We start from the raw sequence: 22643 nt of genomic DNA on the forward strand, positions 1-22643 counted from the left end.
TTCAGTGCGTATCGGCAAGAGTACATACACCAGGTTTATGTACTCTTGGTATCGGTTATAGCGTGGTCGTGTAAAAGAAGATACTGCCTACAAGAATGAACTCTCATGTTTTCATAATCACACCATGGGTTTCAAATGCACATTAAATTTTATTCTTACAAGCAATTTTATCGCATAGTAGAATATTAGTATATCGGTCCTAAGAATGGACTTTGTGTAGCGAAACATGCCAGATTAGTACAAAGTGTACCGCCTGTAGTAATATAACATCAAGAGTAGATAAACAAGAGTGTGCAACTCCGGGATGGGTTGGCCCGCGGCGGAACTTTTTGTTGACGTAATCTTTTCGACGATGCACGCGCTGCAAGTCTTTTGGAAAATGTTGCCTCGTGCACGTGGCCGGGCTTTGAAGTCGGTGCCCAGCACGTGCTCTCACACGGCATGCTCTGGGACAAAATGCGCGTTTTTTCTGAAAAAGGCGACGTCAACAAAAAAATCCGCCGCGGGCGGGGATATCTGCAGATTGTGCAGAAGAGATCCGGAGTTGCACACTATAGTTTATCTACTTTTGATATTATGATCAGATCAATGAGGAAAACTATCTCAATATCCGTCCGATGCAGTTCTGAATTTCTCATCTGACTCGCGTTACGTTGTAGTGCTGCAGGTTCAACTGTTGTGGTAATGAATGTCACGTTGCATAGCCACATAGAACTACATCTATGACCAGTCGCATGCACAGTAGCACTACGTTGCATGTACATGTACGATGACCTTCCTGCCTCTGCGGACATGCATTTATGATAATATGTCACACTTGATTGATCGTGTGCAAGAAATACCGGAAATAAGAATAGAAAGTCGTTTTTCAAACACCCACGCTATAACCGATACCTACTGTACAAGAGAGAGCGCGAGAGAGAGAGAGAGGTGGCCTAGAATAGAAACATAGTTTTTTGGTACAAATTGTCTCTACATGAATGTGCTAATGCAGTCAGATCGCTCCAAGACAAGAACGTCCCAGCACGCCCCGCGTTTGCCTCTTGGAAACGACTTTCTGGGCCCCGCGATTCTACTGTGCGCACACACATGCACACCTCAGACCTGCCCATCATCGGATAGCGAACAGCTATGCTACAGTCCAGACCTGCCCATCATCGGATAGCGAACAGCTATGCTACAGTCCATTTCAAAACTAAAGACGCGTACCTAGGCAAAAACCGTTATGCCAGCATCTATACCACATAAAATCTGTGATCACTTTGTGCATAATTTTTTCCAAATTGGGCGTCTGTTGTCCAATTGTTTAGAAACTATAATTATGAGAGTAATTGTGGAGCGGTCCTGAGCAATATTCCGAAAACTATTCTCAAAAAGGTCCAGCCAAATTTGAAATATTTCAAAAACCCTACGCGTCTATAGTTTTGAAATGGACTGTAGGCATAGCAACTTGTGCTGGGCGCACACACGCCCCCCACCCCCACCACACACATAGGCAGATGCAAACCCGTGAGTCCGGTTAGTGCAGGCCAGGGAGTAGTAAAATATCTACTTTTACTACTCCTGCTGCAGGCTCTAGCTTGAACCATGATCATATTGGAAAGTATTCAAAATGAAGGAAAAAATAAAGAATAAGAAGGACTTGACGGCATTCGCCAAGTGAAGTGGGCTCGATTGCTTTCCTATTCCCATATTGTAAATAACTCAATGTTCAATTATTTGATGAAAAAAAATCATACTGGTACAGAACTGCTCCAGGCTAGAAAATAGTACTCCACTCTGCGCTTGACACGCAAACGAGATGTGCCTGACAAATCCAAAATGATAATAAATTCGAGATAGAAGGTGGGCAAACCCGGCATTGCGGCCATTCGCAAAACAGACTCGGAAATCACCCTTTCCAATAAATACCCTAAATGAATGAATGCATATTCTGGGGAGGGCAGGAAGACAACTGCACGTTTGAATAATCACTCACTATATTGTATGGGGGGGGGGGGGCAAAGAATACCGGCAGGCGTTTCACGGTGCCGCGGAGCACTTGATAACGAAGATATCCGTACGGTGTGGAGAATGGGGCAGTGTAGCTAGGAGTGTGTGTGTGTGTGTGTGTGTGTGTGTGTGTGTGCGTGCGTGCAAAGCGGAGAGCATGCACTAAGTAGCGCTCACATAGACGTGTGTGCACGCAGCCGCAAGCACGTCAGACAAAACAGAAGACAAATACAATAGCCTGAGAGAGAGAGAGAGAGAGAGAGAGAGAGAGAGAGAGAGAGAGAGAGAGAGAGAGAGAGAGAGAGAGAGAGAGAGAGAGAGAGAGAGAATGTAACTTGTTAATCAGTAGCCGTGGGTTCTGTCACATCCTCAACAATACCAGGAGTAGATACAGATGGGGACTCAGGTGATTCTTTGCTGAAAGAGCTCTGTTCAAAAATGCAAACAAACACAGACACAGATTCGTTAGAGCGTTTGGACATTGGATGACAAATGAGCAGAAACTCACCAGGCTGCTACAGTCAATTAGTACCATCGGGTATGAACGTGGTGATGTCAGGTGTCGTCGCCACTGTATTTCCCAAGTATCAACCCTTTCAGCCCTAGAACTATTTTCAGAAAACGCGAAATCGCCATTCTTGCTCATATTTCTCCGACAATAAGTTGAATAACTGCATCATTTCTAGGTCAATTCTCACAATCCTGGGCTTCCTGGAAAGCGCTATCCATAAGGAACATTTCCTCAACGTTATTACAATTGTCGCTTCGCACATCGCAATGTTTGTGACTTGCTCGTCTTAGTCAGACTGTCGGAATCGCTTTTTCTGTGTTCGAACATTGGTGCGACCCTTCCTGCGCAATGTCTACTTGTTACTGAAGTCTTGGTGGTCTGGGACTTTGTCGGAGCTCTCTTCTGCATCAAAAAAATTCATCGCGCTCCGCAATATTCCGCCCATAGCGCATATCGTTTTTCTAGAGTTTGTGCCGTCCCACATCGTTCGCGTGCGCATTTATCAAGACTGCAAGCTCGGTATAAGAATCCTGGTTTCCCTCCTGAATACGAAATGCTGAAGTTGACGACGGCAAAAACAAAGTGTTCTCAAATTCCTAAAATGCGCTAAGTGTGGCCCATGTTGCTGCGAAGGTAGCAGGTCTGAAAACAAAGGTGCGGAACTGCTTACCCTATCCGCTGGAAGGTCGTTACAGTGTACTTGAAAAATGCTAGTTTGCCGTCATCGCCTGCCACCTGGAGGCATGGATCGCTTGCAAACGAAGTTTCTTGACCTGAATTTGAACGCGCGTCTTGTTCAGCGTATTTTTGAATGCTGAAGGGTCTGCCTCAAACTCTGATGAAGACGTCGACCTTAGCTGCAAGTGCAGCGAAGCGGGAGGCCACAAACTAAAGCTTGGTCCGTCGATAATGCTCTGCCTCAATTTCTAGCTGATTTCTTTGCAAAATTCAACTCGGATCGCTGACTGTATAAGATCTGGTTTCGTTGGTGGACAGTTAGCCATAACTCGTAACATTTTGTCCTTCTTCTTTTTCACCGTGATTTCTTGGCCCTTTAATGTTTTAATTTACTATTAACACAGCTCTACTGGAAAACAAGTGGAGAACAAAAAGAAACGAGAAAAAGGACAAAATATATGGGGGATGTAGGGACGCCTTCGAGCGGACAAAATAAATTTGAAAAATTGCTCTGGGAAGCGACAATTTTAATGACGTGGAGGAAGTACATTTCACATAGTAAATACGTACATTTCACACAGTAAATACGTACATTTCACACAGTAAATACGTACATTTCACACAGTAAATACGTACATTTCACACAGTAAATACGTACATTTCACACAGTAAATACGTACATTTCACACAGTAAATACGTACATTTCACACAGTAAATACGTACATTTCACACAGTAAATACGTACATTTCACACAGTAAATACGTACATTTCACACAGTAAATACGTACATTTCACACAGTAAATACGTACATTTCACACAGTAAATACGATAAGCAGCAACGCAAATGTACAGTAAGCGAAGCAAGCGTACGCGCCAGGGTCATGCTGATTGCGAGCGAAATACTCATCGCGATGCAATTCCCTCAAACTTTATTGCAAAGAAGTCGGGATGCCCATAGCCGGACTGCGTCATAGCACCTGGCTGGCTAGGCACGTGCGAAATGGGAAATCCCCAGCTGAAGTGCATTTTACACGCTAAAAAAACCCCAGCTTGAGACGTGATTTTTCGGTCGAGCGCCATAACTCCACTCCAGGACCTAGGATCGCGTTCGGGTTTCTTCGAGACGACAGCTGCAAGTCTTCTAATGCCGATAGACCTTTCGATGAGGCGATTCGGTCAAGAATTCGCGAAGTTACGGAAGTTTGAAGTCGCCCGGTATACTCTGCATATCGGTACGGATATATCCGTACCTTAAAGGGGAAGTATACCCTAAAATCAAAATTTCACCAGTTGTAGTAGGGATTTCAGTCACGTGACTTTTTGGCCCGAAAGAGCCTTCATGCAGCTGCATTGATTTGGGGATCTGCGCATGGCACAATTTTTGCGGAGGCGTTCAACTGTCACTGGATGATGCAGTGACGCTTGGAGACAAAATCGAACGGGTTTACATGAGAGTAGAGGTTTTGAGCTTTCATTTGGTACCAATCTCGGTGAAATGGCGTAAAAAAGACTGGATTCGTGCGTCTTTCAATGATTTCAAAGTCGATTTTCGATATGATGCAAGCATTGCACACACTCGCAACATCGATAATCGGATTCTGCACCCTCGATTTAGTTTAGATCAGTTCCTTGTATCTTGCTGACGAGTCGCGGTTGTTCGCGAAATTTAGTAGAACGCCATGGCGTGCGAGAAAGACGAGTCTTGGATTGGCCCTCTGTGCAAGAAGCTGTCTCTGACGCGTAAACAGTTGCAATGCGCTCCGTCTTGACTCGCCATCAGGGCGGGTAGCAGTGGATAGTCCTGGCCAGCTGACGAACAGCCTCGTCCTTGAACTTCTGTCGTGGACTACAAACACGCAAATAAATTGGCAGTCGCTGATTTTGCTGTTGTCAGCAGTGGATGGCAAGGAAATAGACAAAGTGAACGCGAAAGCAGTTGGGACGAAAGTCAAGCGGGTGAGATACCGACGGAAGAAGCTGCTGAAGGACAAAGCCGAGGACGCCATCAGCGAACTGCTTTGTCAGCCGTTCGTTCTGCCTGAACTGGATGTCATCCCAGCACGTAATGTCGGTACTGAATCGTGTGACATTCAAAAAGAAAATGCCAGTAAATTTGAAAAAAATTCTGTTGAAAGCCTGTCAAAGAAAATCATTGATCTGGAAGAAGAATTAGCAAGAAAAAGGGAAACTGCAGAAATCTGTTGTGTGTTCCACGCGCCGAACCTGACACATCGGCCTTTAGCATTGACTCTCCTCCTCTCCTCTGGTTGCTTTAAACGTTCTCGGCTAAAACGAGATGTCAACCGGCATGTGGCTCGCCAGCATGGACTCTCTTACCCTGACTCTGGCTCCCTGTCACAAGGGAGTGACGTGGCCCTATGGGGCAGTCATGCTATAGTAGTAGTGTGTGTGTGTGTGTGTGTGTGTGTGTGTGTGTGTGTGTGTGTGTGTGTGTGTGTGCGCGCGCGCGCGCACACACACGTGTGCGTGTGGGTGGGTGTTGGCGCACGGACTGGTGGTGGGTGCGCGTGTTCATGGATGAACAGGTCTATATGTATGCTTGAAATGGTGTGTGAGAGTGCTGTTGCTGTTGTTGCTGCTGCTGAGCCTCTGTCTCTCCTTCTGGCATGTTAACATTGCAATGTCGCGTATTAATTGTGAGGCCAGTCGCAACCACTTTTGCTGAGCGCGTCACTTGTAGATACATGTATACTATATTTTTACTTCGGCCGGGAAGCTCATTGTCCTGTTTCTTGTTCAAACATTAATTGGTACATGTATGCTATGCCATATCAGTATGTACATAATTATCCAACAGGTGAATTTTGATACAATGAGCAGCAGTTTCATAGATTCTAAGCCTGTTGCTAAGGTCGTTGCTATGGACGCCATTGTTGTTATTTCTGTTCAGTTTTTAAAAATTCAAAAAAATATTCAGTGATTTTATACCGGTGGGCTCCACTAATCATGCTGTCCAAGTTTGGTGCGATTTGGAGCACTTTGGGCTGTTGCTAGGGTGTTGCTATGGCCTTCTTGAAACCCGTTTTGTGCCGTGCTTCCCATCCTAATTGTATACTTGCCGATGAAGGGTACCCACCCGTATTCAAATGATCATAACTCTGGTTTCCCTTGGCCGATTGCTCTGATTTTTTGGCTGGTTGATAATCACATCCATATCTTTCATTTGAGCCATAATTGCAGTATGCACTGTTGACAACAAAAAACCGCCTGAAATCCCTAGTTGTAGTCTTCGGGGTGCTGAGTCGAATGGTCTTGGTCCGAGGACGCTGAGACGCTCCCTTCCTCCTTTATTCCCAATCGAACTCGCGCACTTCCACCGAAACTGGGTGATTGCGCCCTACTAGATAGGGATTTGTATGGAAAAGTCACTAAAAACGCCGTCTCGTTCTTATAAAAGCACGGATGACGGCGATTGGTCCACATGTTGTAGTCTTGTGGCCGCTGAGTCGACTGGTTTTGGTCCGAAAAGGCTGCGATGCAGCGTTCGGCCCTTATTCCCAATCGAACACGATGGAGTGAGCGGTCACGTGCTCAGGCGTACACCAGTCGCCTGGTCACTGTGCCTGCAGAGTACAACTTTCACATCAAGATTCAACTCAAAGGTTCAAAGCAGGGAGTCGTAAGAGGCTTTTACGACTCCCTGGTTCAAAGGTTCAACTCGAGTGACATAAACGGGCCCAAACAGGCTGTAAATGAGCACGTGACCGCTTACTCAACCGTGTTCGATTGGGAATAAGGGCTGAATGCTGCATCGCAGCCTTTTCGGACCAAAACCAGTCGACTCAGCGGCCAAAAGACTACAACATATGGACCAATCGCGGTCATCCGCGCCTTAATAAGAACGAAACGGCGTTTTTAGTGACTTTTTCCATACAAATCCCTATCTAGTAGGGCGCAGTCACCCAGTTTCGGTGGAAGTGCGCGAGTTCGATTGGGAATAAAGGAGGAAGGGAGCGTCTCAGCTTGCTCGGACCGAGACCATTCGACTCAGCACCCCGAAGACTACAACTGGTGAAAATTTGATTTTAGGGTATACTTCCCCTTTAAGGGTTAACCGCCCTGGAATATGAGGCGCACCCAGATTTTTGTCATGAAATGCGTGCATCTACCCTGTTAATCACTGCTAATTTGACCATCGTGATATTATTATTATTATTATTATGACGGATGACCCAAAGGCAATGGTACCTAAATCAGGGGGTGTCTCCGGACCAAACACAGAGCAAGGAGCTCAGCCAGCAGAAAACGTCAGAAAACAAACAAACGATATCAGGCTTTGTTGGGGTTAATTAGGAGTGATAACACTTTACAAGTGCTGCGGCATCTACTCCCGAAAATGCGGTAATCGACGACTTCTGGATCAAATCAGACCAACGCGACTTAGCAAAGTACAGTGAAACCTGGTTTAAGCGACCACCCCACCGTACCACGGTACAACCCCACCGTACCACGGTACCACCCCACCGTACCACGGTACCACCCCACCGTACCACGGTACCACCCCACCGTACCACGGTACCACCCCACCGTACTACGGTACCACCCCACCGTACCACGGTACCACCCCACCGTACCACGGTACCACCCCACCGTACCACGGTACCACCCCACCGTACCACGGTACCACCCCACCGTACCACGGTGCAAGCAAAAGCGGTCGTTAAAGCCAGGCGGTCTTTAGAACCAGGTCCCACAGTGTCTGTGTAGAACTGTCGGTGCATGGAAAGACGGTCGTTAAGAGCAGGTGGTCGCTAAACACAGAGGTCGCTTACACCAGGTTATGGTATCTGGTGAGTAGACCCTTTGTGTGACTTTAGTTTTCCCATCACCTGCAGCGCAGGCTTCCTAACCGCCGGGAGCGCTTTGTCCAGTCAGCATCGGGAGGATGATCTCTCAGGATATGCCAACCAAGCGGGCAGGAAACCACCCAAACAAGTTCAAACACATACAGCATCTGAATCAAAGTGGATCCAAAAGCCTGTCTGTGGTGTGGACCCAGCCCAGGCGGGCAGACAACCAGGCAGATGGACAAACAGCCAGTCACGTACAGGCACACAGGCAAACGCTCACCTTAATCCTGGACGAAGCTAAGCGTAGCTTGGCTCCAATATCGTTCAGCGTTTCACTCTCCCTGGAATATGGAGCGGCACGACAAGAAACACACAACACACATGTATACGCATGGACACACGCACGCACACATGCACGCACAGACTCACACACATGCAAACACACATATACAAGAACACCCACATGTACACATGAACACACATACACACAATATGTACATGCATACACACACACACACACACACACACACACACACACACACACACACACACACACACACACACACACACACACACACCGACACACACACACACCGACACACACACACACCTGTTCCTGTTCCTGTTCAGCACTGCCACAAGGGCCACGTGGCTCTCCTTAAGAGAGAACCGGGGAGGAGGGAGGTCGCCGGCATCTGTGTCGGGTGAGGTCGCTCCCGCGGCGAAAACGGCGGCCACAGTCGGGGCAGGACCATTCAAATGTCAATCGTGTTGCTGCAGTCGGGCGATGCGTACTACGGTGGCATTTGTGTCGTGATCTGTCAGACGGTCTGGCGAAACAGCGGTCACATGTGGGGCAGTGAGCTGCGCAACAGTCCCTTGCAATAGCTTGGGGATGGTCTTCACGGGGCTGAGGATCATGGGGTGTGCATTTATGCCGCGATAGCCCACCACGGCTGCGTAGCCACCGTTGACATTGGGGACATTGCACTGCACCGCGCTGCTCTGCTATGGGCTTGGCCCTTTCATCCAAGCACTTGTGACGGCGCTTGTCCGAAGGCCTGCTAAATACGCGTCGGCAGACAAGACATTGCACATTACGCACTGGTGACGAAGCTGGTTCCAGCTCACGGTAGATGTTCCTCCACCCTGGTCGTGACTGGGTATCTTCTGGCCAAGAGTCCTGTACGTCACATCGCTGTAGATCCGGACTCAGAGCGTCTCGCCAGCGCTTTCGTGGGCCGCATGCAGGTCGGGTCTCCGGTCGGCAGCCGAACAGAACAACCCGGGGTGTCCGTTCCATATCCATGCGCATAACGTGGCCAAACCATTCCAAACGGCGTTGCACAATCCGGTCCTTGATGGGCAGGGGTCTGGCATCATTCCACTGCTCCAGGATGGTGGTGTTGCTGATGTGGAAGTCCCAGACGTCAGAGCGTGACACACCCATGATGGTGCGGAGGCATCTCATGTAAAAAGATGACAGCTTGGCAATATCGGCTTGGAGTGGTACCCAGCACTCAGACGCATACAGCAGCAAGCTCAGCACACACGCCTCAAACACTGTTCGCTTGGTGGCCAGCGTTAGATTGTTATCCCGAAACACTGGGCGACTCAGAACGCCAAAGGCACGTGATGCAGCAGCTATCCTGGACTCGATATCCCGGGAGCAGCGGCCATCAGCGTGGATATTAGTTCCGAGGTAGCGAAACTCAGAGACCACCTCCACCGCATGGCCATTCAACATCAGCGGGCGCACATCCTCTTCAGTAACATGATGACCGGTGACCATGAGCTTGGTTTTCTCTAGGTTAACTTTGAGACCGAATGCACCTGCCACCTCAACAAATGCCGTTAGGCAAGTCTCTATTGCCTCCCGACGCGTGGCCATCAGGGCAGAGTCATCTGCAAATTGGCAGTCAAGGATGGAACGTCTAGTGTCTGTGCGGTGTCGTCGGAAGAACAGACGTTGCCTTGCATTAGTATGAATCGGAACACCAGCTCCGGGGATATCTGCGACGCGGGCATACCACCGTTGGAAGACTGCCCACATGAAGATGTTAAATAATGTGGGAGCCATGGAGCAACCTTGACGGAGGCCATTCCTCACAGCAAATGGATCGAGTCTATCACCATCAACGCAAATTGTAGCCTGCATAGAGGTGTGGAAGGACTGAACAATGGATAGGAGACGGGGAGGAACACCAGCTTTCTCCAGTACGCGCCACAGGCAATCCCGACTGACAGAGTCATAAGCCTTGCGGAGGTCGATGAACAGGAGGAAAGCTTTCCCTCGATGTTCAAATGCCTTCTCCACCATCTGGCGGACCACAAATATCATATCCGTACAGGATCGCCCTCGTCGAAAACCACACTGAGTGTCTGGTAAGAAGGACTCAGCCATAGATTGCAGGCGAGTCTGCACAATGCGGGCAAGTACTTTACCGGCAACATCCAAGAGGGAAATGCCTCGCCAATTATCGCAGCGACTCAGGTCGCCTTTCTTGGGAATGGGTATAAGATTACAGTCGACCCATTCCTGCGGTACTGTGCCATCATTCCAGACGCGATGGAGGAGTTCCAACAGAGACTCACTGAACCTCTGGCCACTGTACTTGATCATCTCCGGTAGGATGCCTGACTCACCGGCCGCCTTTCCATTGCGTAGTTTGCTTATAGCTCGCTGTAGCTCCTCAGCAGTTGGCAGGTCATCGAGCTCTGGGACTGGATCCCTGGCCTCTAGCTGATCAATCTCCTCTGGGTCAAACACGGACGCGACATTAAGTATGTTGGCAAAGTGCCGTCGCCACTGCGTACCCTGCTCTGCTCGAGACTTGCATATGTTGTTGTTCAGATCACGTATAGGCACAGTTGCCTTACTGCGCAAGCCTTGCCGTGCGGCCTGCATATCGTGAATACAAGACCATACGTGGGCTGAGCTGAAACGTGACTGTTCCAACTCCGCTGCCTTGGCCACGAACCAGTCATTTTTCGCCCTTCGCACAGCGGCGCGGGCCTCTCCTCGAGCCCTCCGGAATTCTACCAGTACTGGATTGTTGGACTGGCCAGTCTTGATCCATCGGGAGTACAACTCGTTCCGTCTGGCAAGTAGAGGTTGGATGATTTCCCGGCTGTCCACGTACCAGTCTGGTTGCCTGCGTTTGCTACGGCCGAGGACATCCCCTGCCGCTTCAGTAAGCGTGTCACGGAGAACATGCCAATGCTCCCCAGTAGTGGTGATGGGTGATGATAACTTCCCATTCAATACTGTCTCCGTCTTGGTCTGATATTCCCGGATCAACTCGCAGTCTACGTTTCTTCCCCGAGCCAGTGTATCACGGAACTTGGAGACATCAAACCTCGGCACTCCATGTTTAGTTGGTCTACGGTGCCTTTGAATAAAACCGATCCGGTAGCGCATGGCGACCATTGCGTGGTCCGTACCACACTCAGCACTGTGTATAACCTGTGAGTCCAAACATCGTTGCCAGTGATTTCTTGGAATAATGACGTAGTCAATGCAATGCTGTGTTTTGGTGCGGGGGTGTTGCCAAGTCCATCGTGTGTCGTATTCTTTCTGGAACCAAGTATTACAAATCATTGCCTCATTTGTGAGCAAGAAACTCATCAGCTCCTGTCCAGAAGAATTTGCCACTCCATGTCCAAACGGGCCACGCACGTAACTCCAGTCATCGTCAGCATGTAAACGTGTACCCACACGCGCGTTGAAATCTCCCAGTAGGATGTACTGTTCAGTTGCTGGGACGCCAGTGATAGCTTGTTGAAGGGCGCCATAGAAGGACTCCTTCAGGGTCTTCGAGCTACTGAAAGTTGGAGCATACGCACTCATCACTGTCACCCAGACGCTGTCACCGCCCTGGAGAGTAAATAGTAGTCGAGCTGACACCAAACGTGATCCGTGGGCTGTCCATTGACAGCCGCCAGCACGCCACGCTTCGATCGCGTCGCCGTTCAAAACAATACAAACACCTTCGCCACGACGGAAAGAAATTTCGCCAGCATTATTGTCATCGCGAGGGACTGGTCGTCCTGAGGCCAGCACAACAGCTCCCTCGACTGGATATACACCCTCGCCAAACCAGTGAGTCTCCTGTAGGCCAGCGACATCAACTCTCAAACGTAATAATTGCTGTTGACAAATTTGAATTTTCTTGTCCTCCACAACACGATGGGAAACAGCTCCAGTCTCGACAGGGCCGTCGCTCTCCACCAAGGAGCGGACATTCCAGGACACAATGCTCAACTTCTTCTCTCCTCCTCTCCGGTTTCTACGTGCCAACATTTTTCCCGTTCGTCGTTTGGCAAGAACTGACGGCGGCTTCTACGACGAGAACAGTGTGGAGTGACGGCATCAAACGCACGTCCTGAAGCCCACACTGTTATACCTCGACGTAGGGGACTAGGGAAACTTCCTAGGGCGGCCTTTGGGCCGCCCTAGGGCTGGTATAAACTCTTTGGAGATTCAGAAACAGGAGCTCAAAAAATTCATACTGTCTTCCACTGGAAGACAGCACAACACACACACACACACACACACACACACACACACACACACACACACACACACACACAAACTGTTAGCACAAGGCAAGTGATGTACTGATTAGAATACAAAGCAAGCAGTGGCAAGTTCTAGTGCTGAAACGATTATATCGATTACTCTTTAGTAGTGTCAACACGTTATTGATGCGAGCAAGGCAAACTGCCAGCGCCACTGTATGGGAGAGAGAGAGAGAGAGAGAGAGAGAGAGAGAGAGAGAGAGAGAGAGAGAGAGAGAGAGAGAGAGAGAGAGAGAGAGAGAGAGAGAGAGAGGGAGAGGGAGAGAGAGAGAGGGAGAGAGAGAGAGAGAGAGAGAGAGAGAGAGAGAGAGAGAGAGAGAGAGAGAGAGAGAGGAGAGAGAGAGAGAGAGAGAGGGAGAGAGAGAGAGACAGACCGACAGAAGGAGATAGACACAGGCAGATAGATACACGGGCAGAAATAGACAATTGCTTACTGTAAGTTCTGAGAAGCTTGGCTGAATGCATCTGATGTCTTGGCACCAGCCGTCTTTAGCAATTCACCCGTCTTTGTACCGACTTCGGACAAGGTGCTTTGTGTTTTCTTATAGCTGCGACAACAACAAAGGCACATTAGACAATTGTGATGACCACGCTAGCAACAACCACAATAACAAGATATCAATCTCCATCCAGTCAATCGCTTCCAGCTCTCTCTGTCTCTCTCTGTTTGTCTCTGTCTCTGCGATGATAGCGAACAAGCTATGTTAGACATAGTAACTTATGCTGGGATTACACGATTCAACAGCTTGCAAGGCTGATGAATTGACCGACACTAATTTTAGCCTGGTCTACAGCACACGCCTGGTTGAAGTGGCTTTTTCTGGCCAATGAATCCCTGGTTTTCATTTTTTTTTTCATTTTTATCACACACACAGACCACACCACATACTGCGGCATGCACTGGCTGTTGGTAGCCACCCAGGAGAATGAAAGAAGAGCTATAGTCTGTTTCAAAAAGATTTACAATCAGGTTTGGGTCTTAAAAAGTATGAAGATAAGGGAAATTTGGACAGCAAAGTACATAGAATGGCTTGTTAGGACACGGCAAATTGTTCTGTGAAGGTTTCGGAACAATTGGATCAGCCGTTAAGGAGTTAGAATTTCGGCCAGGTTTCCGGCCCTTTCCCATGGTTTACAATTTGCCAAGGAAGCCAGTATCGATTTTTTATCAAAACCCACGATTTATCCTTTCCTTTTTGGCCTTGTGGTTATGAATGCTGTCTGCTGACCATGAAGTTGTGAGTTCAAATCCCAACCTATCCTCAAGTCAAACTTTTTTCTTCTTCATTGTTTTGGTGATCAAGCTGGGACAAGAAAAGAAGATGGCTGCACCAAAATGACTTGTTGTTGGAGCTCGCGCTTCCTGCCGAACTGACTGACACTTGACTGGCTCACGCCATGTGAACACACCCACAACACTGCAATGGTGTGAGTGAATATGGACTTCATCGCGCTGTATATGTAGCTTTTTGAGATTTATTCTAGTATTTCAAGATCGCCAATTTATTTGAATTTAGCAGTCAACGCCGTCTTCTATCAGCGTTCACAAGCGTCTGCTTTTCTCAAAATGTCGTCGAAGTCACACGGATAGCTTTGCCAAGTCATGGCCTTGGGAATGAGTCCGTGTCGATGTCGTTTTCGTCACACGGTGAGTAAATTGCATCGCAGCTCAAAGAAACTATTTGGTCACAAAACGAATTGGGACCCATGCCGCTCGTCAACATTTACAACACTTTCGTTTCGACATGTCCTCTCTGACTCCATTATCGATACGAGGAAGACTCGTTTGTTGTAAACCAGACGTACATGACTGTATCATCGTGAGCAGGGAATCGTATTTTACGACTCCCTGATCGTGAGTGAGTTGTCATTTTTCCTGCTTTCGCGCGGAATATTTCTTCAAGTTCACAGTGAGTTTTTCCAGGCAGCGCTCGAGTGCTCATACGGTAAGACGCCAAACTCCGCGGGCGATCGCCAGGATTGCAAATCTTTTTGAAACGGACTGTAGGAGAATGAGAAAGAGAAGAAAGACGCGTGTGGCCATAATCGTCGAGAATTGAACCCGCAATCTCTCGATTGGAAATCGACTGCATATACAGTAAAACCTGCGACTAACGACCACCCCTTGGTGCCAGCAAAAGCGGTCTTTAGTAGCAGGTGGTCTTTAGTTAGAGGTTTGCACCGCGCCGCCATATATGGATCCCATTATTTGATATGTATATCAAAATGCAGCTAATACAATTCCCCAAGACTTGCGCAATGCCATTCTTATTTCAGGTCAAACAACACTTGGACAGAAAGATGGATAGATGGAGAGAGACAGAGAGAGAGAGAGAGAGAGAGAGAGAGAGAGAAGATTAATTTTTTTGCGGACATCAAATTCAGCTCCTACTTCTGAAGCCAGGAGTCAAACGTTCCCTGTGGAAGTTTCGTTTTGCGCTGGGCTTCAAATTTGTTCATGCGATCAATCGTACCGACTGTCGTTGTTGCGACTTCTCGATTGCTTGAACGCGATCCTTCAGCATCAGGACCTTGCGGTGCTGCTTTGTTTCTGGATTCCTTGATGCCATCGTCGATTCGTCTGTATGACTGGGGTGTCAGAGCCGCTCTGTCTTCGTTTCTCCTCCTAGTAGTAACATCGATCAGAGAGCGCTTTCGATGCGCTCTCCAAGACGTTTCCTATCATGTTTATTCTTGACAGCGCTTGAAATTCTGACAAGTGCAGTGCAGTCCACACCGACTCCACAGTCAAAATGACCTGCATTCATTTCTTCAGCTGTGGTATCGAAAGATTCGTTTCAGGACCACGGAAAATCATCAAAATTTCAAAAAGGAGCTTCGAGCAACACTTGATTTCCTACATCGCGGTCGCTAGTTACGGGTCGAAAATCGTCTTTGGGACAAGAAAAGGCGGTCGCTGGTCGCGTTCAGCAGGTAGTCGCTAGTCACAGTGAATTTTGAATGTGAGATCGTCCGTGCCTGGCGAAGTGGTCGGTAGAACCAGGCTGGTCGCTAGTCACGGTGGTCTGTAGTACCAGGCTGGTCGCTAGTCACGGTGGTCTGTAGTACCAGGCTGGTCGCTAGTCACGGTGGTCTGTAGTACCAGGCTGGTCGCTAGTCACGGTGGTCTGTAGTACCAGGCTGGTCGCTAGTCACGGTGGTCTGTAGTACCAGGCTGGTCGCTAGTCACGGTGGTCTGTAGTACCAGGCTGGTCGCTAGTCACGGTGGTCTGTAGTACCAGGCTGGTCGCTAGTCACGGTGGTCTGTAGTACCAGGCTGGTCGCTAGTCACGGTGGTCTGTAGTACCAGGCTGGTCGCTAGTCACGGTGGTCTGTAGTACCAGGCTGGTCGCTAGTCACGGTGGTCTGTAGTACCAGGCTGGTCGCTAGTCACGGTGGTCTTTAGTACCAGGCTGGTCGCTAGTCACGGTGGTCTGTAGTACCAGGCTGGTCGCTAGTCACGGTGGTCTTTAGTTACAGGTGTTTACTGTATCACCAAGAGTACATAACCCTCCAGAGTGTGCAACTCCCAGGACCCACATACTCTAATTTCAGAAATATTCGGTGCTCAATATTTTCGGTATGAGGGCAAAAGGCCAGGTTAGGTGAACAGAAATTTTAGGTACAGAGGAGCAATTCCCTATTGGATTATGTGTGATAGTGTTTTTTTGGTGTATTGAAATTTTAGGTATGAAACAGATGCACCGAAAGTACCGAAAATAAAAGCACACCGAAGATTTGTGAAATTACAGTACCCTGCCGTCCCGACAGAATTTCAAGTTGACGTCATTATTTATGACGCAATGCTCCTTGATTTACAACATGTGTACGGGTGTCAGCGCATCACACGTTTTTCTTTGTACAGGATCAGATCGGCTTTGGTCAACCACATGTTCCGGATTCGTCTGATAATCCGTGTACAGTGCGCATTGCATCATAAAAATGACGTCAACTTGAAATTCTGTCGGGACAGCACCCATAGTCAAGTTGCACACTCTGGGGGGGGGGGGGTATGTACTCTTGATATCACTACACCATATGGACACACACACGCAGACACACGCACGCACATAATACATACACGTGCACACACACACACACACACATTGCACTTACGCTTCCGAGCTGGCGACCCGATCGCCAATCTCCATGGTTTTCTGATAGGGTACTGATGATGTCACTGCTTGTTTGATCTGTGCCAGTGGTGTGAGGCCAAGTTCTTCACGCAGCAATCGAATCTCATCATCTTTAGCTGCTAGATCCAGGCGTATTTGTCGGGCATCCTCCTCGACCTAATTGATAGTGGAAAGGTAGAGAGAACGAGAGAGTGAGAGAGAGAGAGAGTATGTGTGTGAGAGAGAGAGAGAGAGAGAGAGAGAGAGAGAGAGAGAGAGAGAGAGAGAGAGAGAGAGAGAGAGAGAGAGAGACACACACACACACACACACATGTACGAGAGTGCGCACACCGGCACAATCACGCAGACATTATAATATCAGGCCCGGCGGAACCGATTCGGTTGGTCCGGCCATGGCTGGGCCAACGTTTTGGCCACCGACGTGTGTGTTACTACTGAGGAGGCCATGTGACTATCTTTCCTATCATACACAAAGTAGGAAAGAGCTGGGTATGGACATGTGCATATCTTTCCTATCATGCACAAAGTAGGAAAGAGCTGGGTATGATCGGACCAATCAAAAACTGCTTCTGCCGATCCACCATCCTGCAAATACAACTATAATTATTGTACAGGTGAAACTCTCCATGATCAAAAATTGAAATGCAGCGATGATTTAAAAACATTGTGCCATGACATCATTCCTCAACTGTGCACCGGCAAGTGTACGCCGCAAACTGACGAAAGAACAATACTGTAAGACATGTTACAATAACGAGTCGCAAATTTAACGATTGTCCAAAATTCATAGGTTAACGAGAAGATAATTATTATGTTAACGATCTTGCAGTATTCTGCCATATCCACACACAGCATTATATGAAGCAGTACGGCCTCAACGGATCTTATTATAACGAAGAAATGTCATCCGTTAAAACGTTAGATTTGCTTCCTCGTTATATATACATGTCTTACAGTACACGGTGTTCATGTCTGCTCATCACTGCGTTCAGTCTGCTCATCACGCTGCTCATGACATTCCTGCATCTAGAAGGCCTCCGTGGACCCGTGCTTTGCACGCCAACTACATTGACGTCATATCGCCATTCATCCGGACAATGAAGCTCATAGATGAATAATCAAGAACCCACCAGTGTGTCGCACTCACCTCCGCTAATCTGAGACGCTTTCTCTCAAACTCAGCCTCGAAATTCTCAATTCCAGTGACTGCACCAACAGAGCCACCATCACCGATCTGGGAGTGGTCGTACTCAATTTCTCCAATACTGAGACGAGCCGGACTATTCTGATTTGACGGACATAAGAGGTAGGAACAGAGAGAGAGAGAGAGAGAGAGAGAGAGAGAGAGAGAGAGAGAGAGAGAGAGAGAGAGAGAGAGAGAGAGAGAGAGAGAGAGAGAGAGAGAACGAGAGAGAGAGAGAACGAGAGAGAGAGAGAGAGAGAGAACGAGAGAGACACACAGAGAGAGACCGAGTGAGAGAGTGAGTGAGAGGGACGGGGGGGGGGGGGCAGAGAGAAGACTGACAGTATTCCTAACGCTCCTCGATCAGTCCATCAATGTTATCTCAGACAACACACGTACACATACCAGTGCTGACGATTTTTCCGTATTTGTATGGAAAATCTTCGCGAGCAAGATGGTACAGAAAAGTCGAAGAGGATCGATCAGCTACAGATATGTATGTAGAAGCATGGCAAGGGCAAGCTGAGCGATGGATATCCCTGTGCCAAAGCGAGGGCATGCCACTCTTCGATTACATGTAGCACAAATATGATATATCATGTCCTGGTACAAGTCCCACATGTTGTGCACTAGCAAAATCCAACCACCGACAACCATGCGAGTGCCGACAAAACACAACAGAAGCAACGCACACAACTTTAGGGTTTTACGTCGGGCCCTAGACGACGGCTACTTTGGCCAACCGGACAACGAAGAAGTTGTGACCAAAGAGAATGATTTTATTTCTTGCGCATGCGTTTGTAGAATGACGTAATACTCAGCGAGTAGGTCGCTACAGTACTCCCCCGCCAGTGGTGAGGTCGAGAGGAGCGAAGCACGATAAACAAGAAACAAGAAAGAGAAGAGAAAGGAAAGCGCAGCATGTACAAGGCGGAAAGGCAAAAATATAATAATATGATACATATGTACAAGCGAGAGCGCTGCGTGTATGAAATTTGTTTGTGACGTGGCAACAAAGGCCGAAACAAAATCAAAAACAGTGCAGAAAGCGGAAATGAGAGAGATGCATGACAGAGGCGGGTTAACGTGTCAGAGGTGTGTTAACGTGACAGAGGTGGAGAGCATGTCAGAGGCAGAAAGAAAGAAAAGAGGAAACGTACGCATGACAGAGGAGTGTTATCGTGTCAGAGGCAGAAAGAAAGAAAAGAGGAAATGTACGCGTGACAGAGGAGTGTTATCATGTCAGAGGCGGCTGCATGTTGCAGACTTGGCGGGATACCAGCAGGAGCGCTGCACTGGGGCGAGGCGTGCCGACTGAGGCGGGGACAGATGGAGGCGAGCGCAGCTCCATGGGGTCCGGTGCCGGGCGTGTGCCTGCGTGCGTGCACAGTGAGTGAGCTGGTACGACGGGTGGAGGTGGCCAATTTCCAGCTTGAGGCCAGGACGAATATGGACGAAGACGAAGACGACTGGACGATGTGCCGTGGCAGGATAGCGGGGTATCCAGGTGGGCCGGGAGGGTGGCAGGGGCCACAGCAGCTCCGAGGCGGATCCAGTGACGAGTGGTGGTGAGGCTCAAGTTTTACGTCAACAGCCGGCGATTGACGGGATCCCGAGAGTTGAGGCGAGCAGGAAACTGCGGCGGGCCGAGCTCAGGGATGGCATGCTCAAAACTCCGAAGAGCGCAGCGTCGGGGTCACCAATTTAGGGTTTTACGTCGGGCCCTAGACGACGGCTACTTTGGCCAACCGGACAACGAAGAAGTTGTGACCAAAGAGAATGATTTATTTTCTTGCGCATGCGTTTGTAGAATGACGTAATACTCAGTGAGTAGGTCGCTACACAACCGTACATTGGCAATACGCAAAACCCAGCAAAATACGGAAAATCATAAGTCAAAGTACACAAACAGACCCAGTTGGTTGGCAGCACTGACGTACTCTAATGCTACAACAGCAGTGTCCAATCAAATGAGTCACTGTATACATGTACTGGTCAGTCTGGTCAGTGGTCAGCCACATACAGTGCAAGTATACATGTACTGGTCAGTCTGGTCAGTGGTCAGCCACATACAGTGCAAGTATACATGTACTGGTCAGACTGGTCAGTGGTCAGCCACATACAGTGCAAGTATACATGTACTGGTCAGTCTGGTCAGTGGTCAGCCACATACAGTGCAAGTATACCGTAAAGTACCGTTGATCCGCCCCCTCTCTAATTCCCGCCCCCTGTCGATTTTCTACCGGTGAAGCGACTTCGGCGTATACAACGAAATACGATGTTGAACCGACGCATGCACTGCTGTACACAATATTTGCCAATCCAGGATGAAAATGTGCACAATCCAGCAAATCGAGTCTGAACTTCTACGTTGTTGTACATCGTACTGCACTTGACAGCCTTGATCTAATTCCCGCCCCCTGCCGAAAACCCAGCTGGGAAGCGACATGGCGTGGGGGGGGGGGGGGGGGATCAACGGTACTTTACGGTACATGTACTGGTCAGACTGGTCAGCCAAATACAGTGTAAGTATACATGTACTGGTCAAACTGGTCAGACTGGTCAGCCAAATACAGTGCAAGTATACATGTACTGGTCAAACTGGTCAGACTGGTCAGTAGTCAGCCACATACAGTGTAAGGTGACCAACTACTAAGTAACTTCAGGCATCACCACAGTGATGCTATTACTAGTATTAGTGCATGGTGAAGGATTCGGTGCAGAGTTGCAAACAGGACATTGGTCGGACCCTTGTTATATTGGTGGAGGTGGATTTACTTTAGTCCTATAACAACAAACAAAATAACTGCAGAACATGCAACATAGAGGCCCTCCCTCGTTCAGGCTCCTCTCACGGCAAGAACAATTTAATTCATACGAGTAGGGATAAACGGGTACAATCAGGATCAGATGATAACACACTGACACGCATTCATAAAAATCTCACAGCGGAGACACTATCTGGGACAAAACCTAACAGTGAATTACGAAGCCCTTGGAACCAAACAAATTACCGTATTTTCCCCAATAAACGTGCACGCCCCAATACTACAGTCCATTTCAAAACTATAGACGCGTACCTAGGCAAAAACCGTTATGCCAGCATCTATACCACATAAAATCTGTGGTCACTTTGTGCATAATTTTTTCCAAATTGGGCGTCTGTTATCCAATCCTTTAGAAACTACATGAGAGTAATTGTGGAGCGATCCTGAGCAATATTCCGAAATCTATTCTCAAAAAGTTCCAGCCAAATTTGAAATATTTCAAAAACCCTACGCGTCTATAGTTTTGAAATGCACTGTAGTACGTCTCCAATTGTAGTACATGTTGAGTGCGAGTCTAAAATTATAGAAGTACACGTCTCTAATAATAGTACATGCCGGAATGATGTGATGGGCTTTACTGGGGTGCAGGTACCAGGGTCCACCTTACTTCGTTCTTATTACCCGTTCATCACCTTTGTGTCTTGCTGCACAGTTTCTTGCCATGGTTGGACGTATTTACAGCGTCACACTATCATGGTCACGAGTTGTTTACCACCCAACCCAGGCAATCAATCTTTCCAGAATCAATAAAAGTACGTCTCCAATACTAGTACAGTCTCATAGTAGTACAGGTCTGACCACCTTTGAAAAAATAAAAGTACAGTGGTCCCTCTCTAATCCGGCACTATTTGTGCCACAGAAAATCTGCTGGGAGGGTGCTGGATTAACAAATCTGATTTACTGCTGCAATGTGCATGAAGAGGACATTTTGGCTACTGAAAATTGTGCTAGTTTATCGAGGGTGCTGGATTAAGTGCTGGATTAGAGAGGGACGACTGTACTGTACATTTACAAGTGATAATACGGTAGTTCTCAACGAGCTGCTTTCAAATGGATGAAAGATCATTGACGAGCAGCAGTATGACAATCACTATCATTAGTTCTTACTGCAGCTCCCGCCGCTCGGGATCCGGAGTCTGCTGGCAAGCTATCCATGCTGTGGCAGCTGATTCGGCAAAATCCTGCCCTTTCCAAACTAACTACTTTGAACCACGTCAAGGAAAAATGATACAGCTACAGTAGCATAGCAGAGCGCTTTCTTCTTCTGCTTCTTATGACCTTCTCCTTCTTCCCATTAATTTTCATAAAAATTAATTCATGTGGCATGTAAAAAAAAATGTTACAGCATGCGAGTTCGCAAGCCCGGGGTTGATGTCGTGATGAGCGCGCAAACGCTAGCGCTGGCGGGAGGTCCGGGCAGGGAGATTGTGGTATCGTACATCGTACCCCGTAGATCCACCGTGCACGAATCCCGGCGTGGCGGGCGCCCGGGAATCCGGATCGATGCGCGGAACTGTTCGCACAGCCCCTTATCCCGAAATGTGGAAGAGAAGTGCCAAGTGCAAGGCCAAGGCAAGGGCCCGCGCGCCCGGGCCGGGGATTTGCAGTACACACTTTTTTTTCTCTATCTCTGTACCGGGACTCGAACCAGGGACCTTGCTATTCGCGAGCAATGCTCTAACCAACTGAGCTACAGTATGACTCTTATCCACAGTGATGGCAAATCTATCCTTCTTCGATCAATTCATATCTGGCTTGCATCATACTGGCAACTCACACCAGTCAAGAGGGCCCTCGGCCATTCGCTTGATATCATGGGGAGCGCATCAAACTATGTCCACTGCGAGCAAATACAAATTGCAATTTCAAATTTGGACTTCACGGAGAATTTTCAAAGTGTTAGCAAATTTGAGGCCACAT

General features: G+C 48.2%; 1 protein-coding gene across 1 annotated transcript; it reads right to left on the reverse strand.

The window, feature by feature from the left end:
• Nucleotides 1-1514: 1514 nt before the first annotated feature.
• On the reverse strand, nt 1515-22009 carry LOC135824719 (uncharacterized). Its single transcript, XM_065337427.1, has 6 exons — nt 21831-22009; nt 17860-17997; nt 16693-16868; nt 13011-13124; nt 8276-8336; nt 1515-2420 (listed from the first exon to the last, which is right to left on the reverse strand). Exons 1-6 carry the CDS (start codon nt 21876-21878, stop codon nt 2331-2333), a joined length of 627 nt encoding a protein of 208 aa, XP_065193499.1. The 5' UTR covers nt 21879-22009; the 3' UTR covers nt 1515-2330.
• Nucleotides 22010-22643: the final 634 nt, after the last annotated feature.

The sequence above is a fragment of the Sycon ciliatum genome, chromosome 9 (genome assembly GCF_964019385.1).
Source record: "Sycon ciliatum chromosome 9, ocSycCili1.1, whole genome shotgun sequence".
NCBI lineage: Eukaryota > Metazoa > Porifera > Calcarea > Leucosolenida > Sycettidae > Sycon > Sycon ciliatum.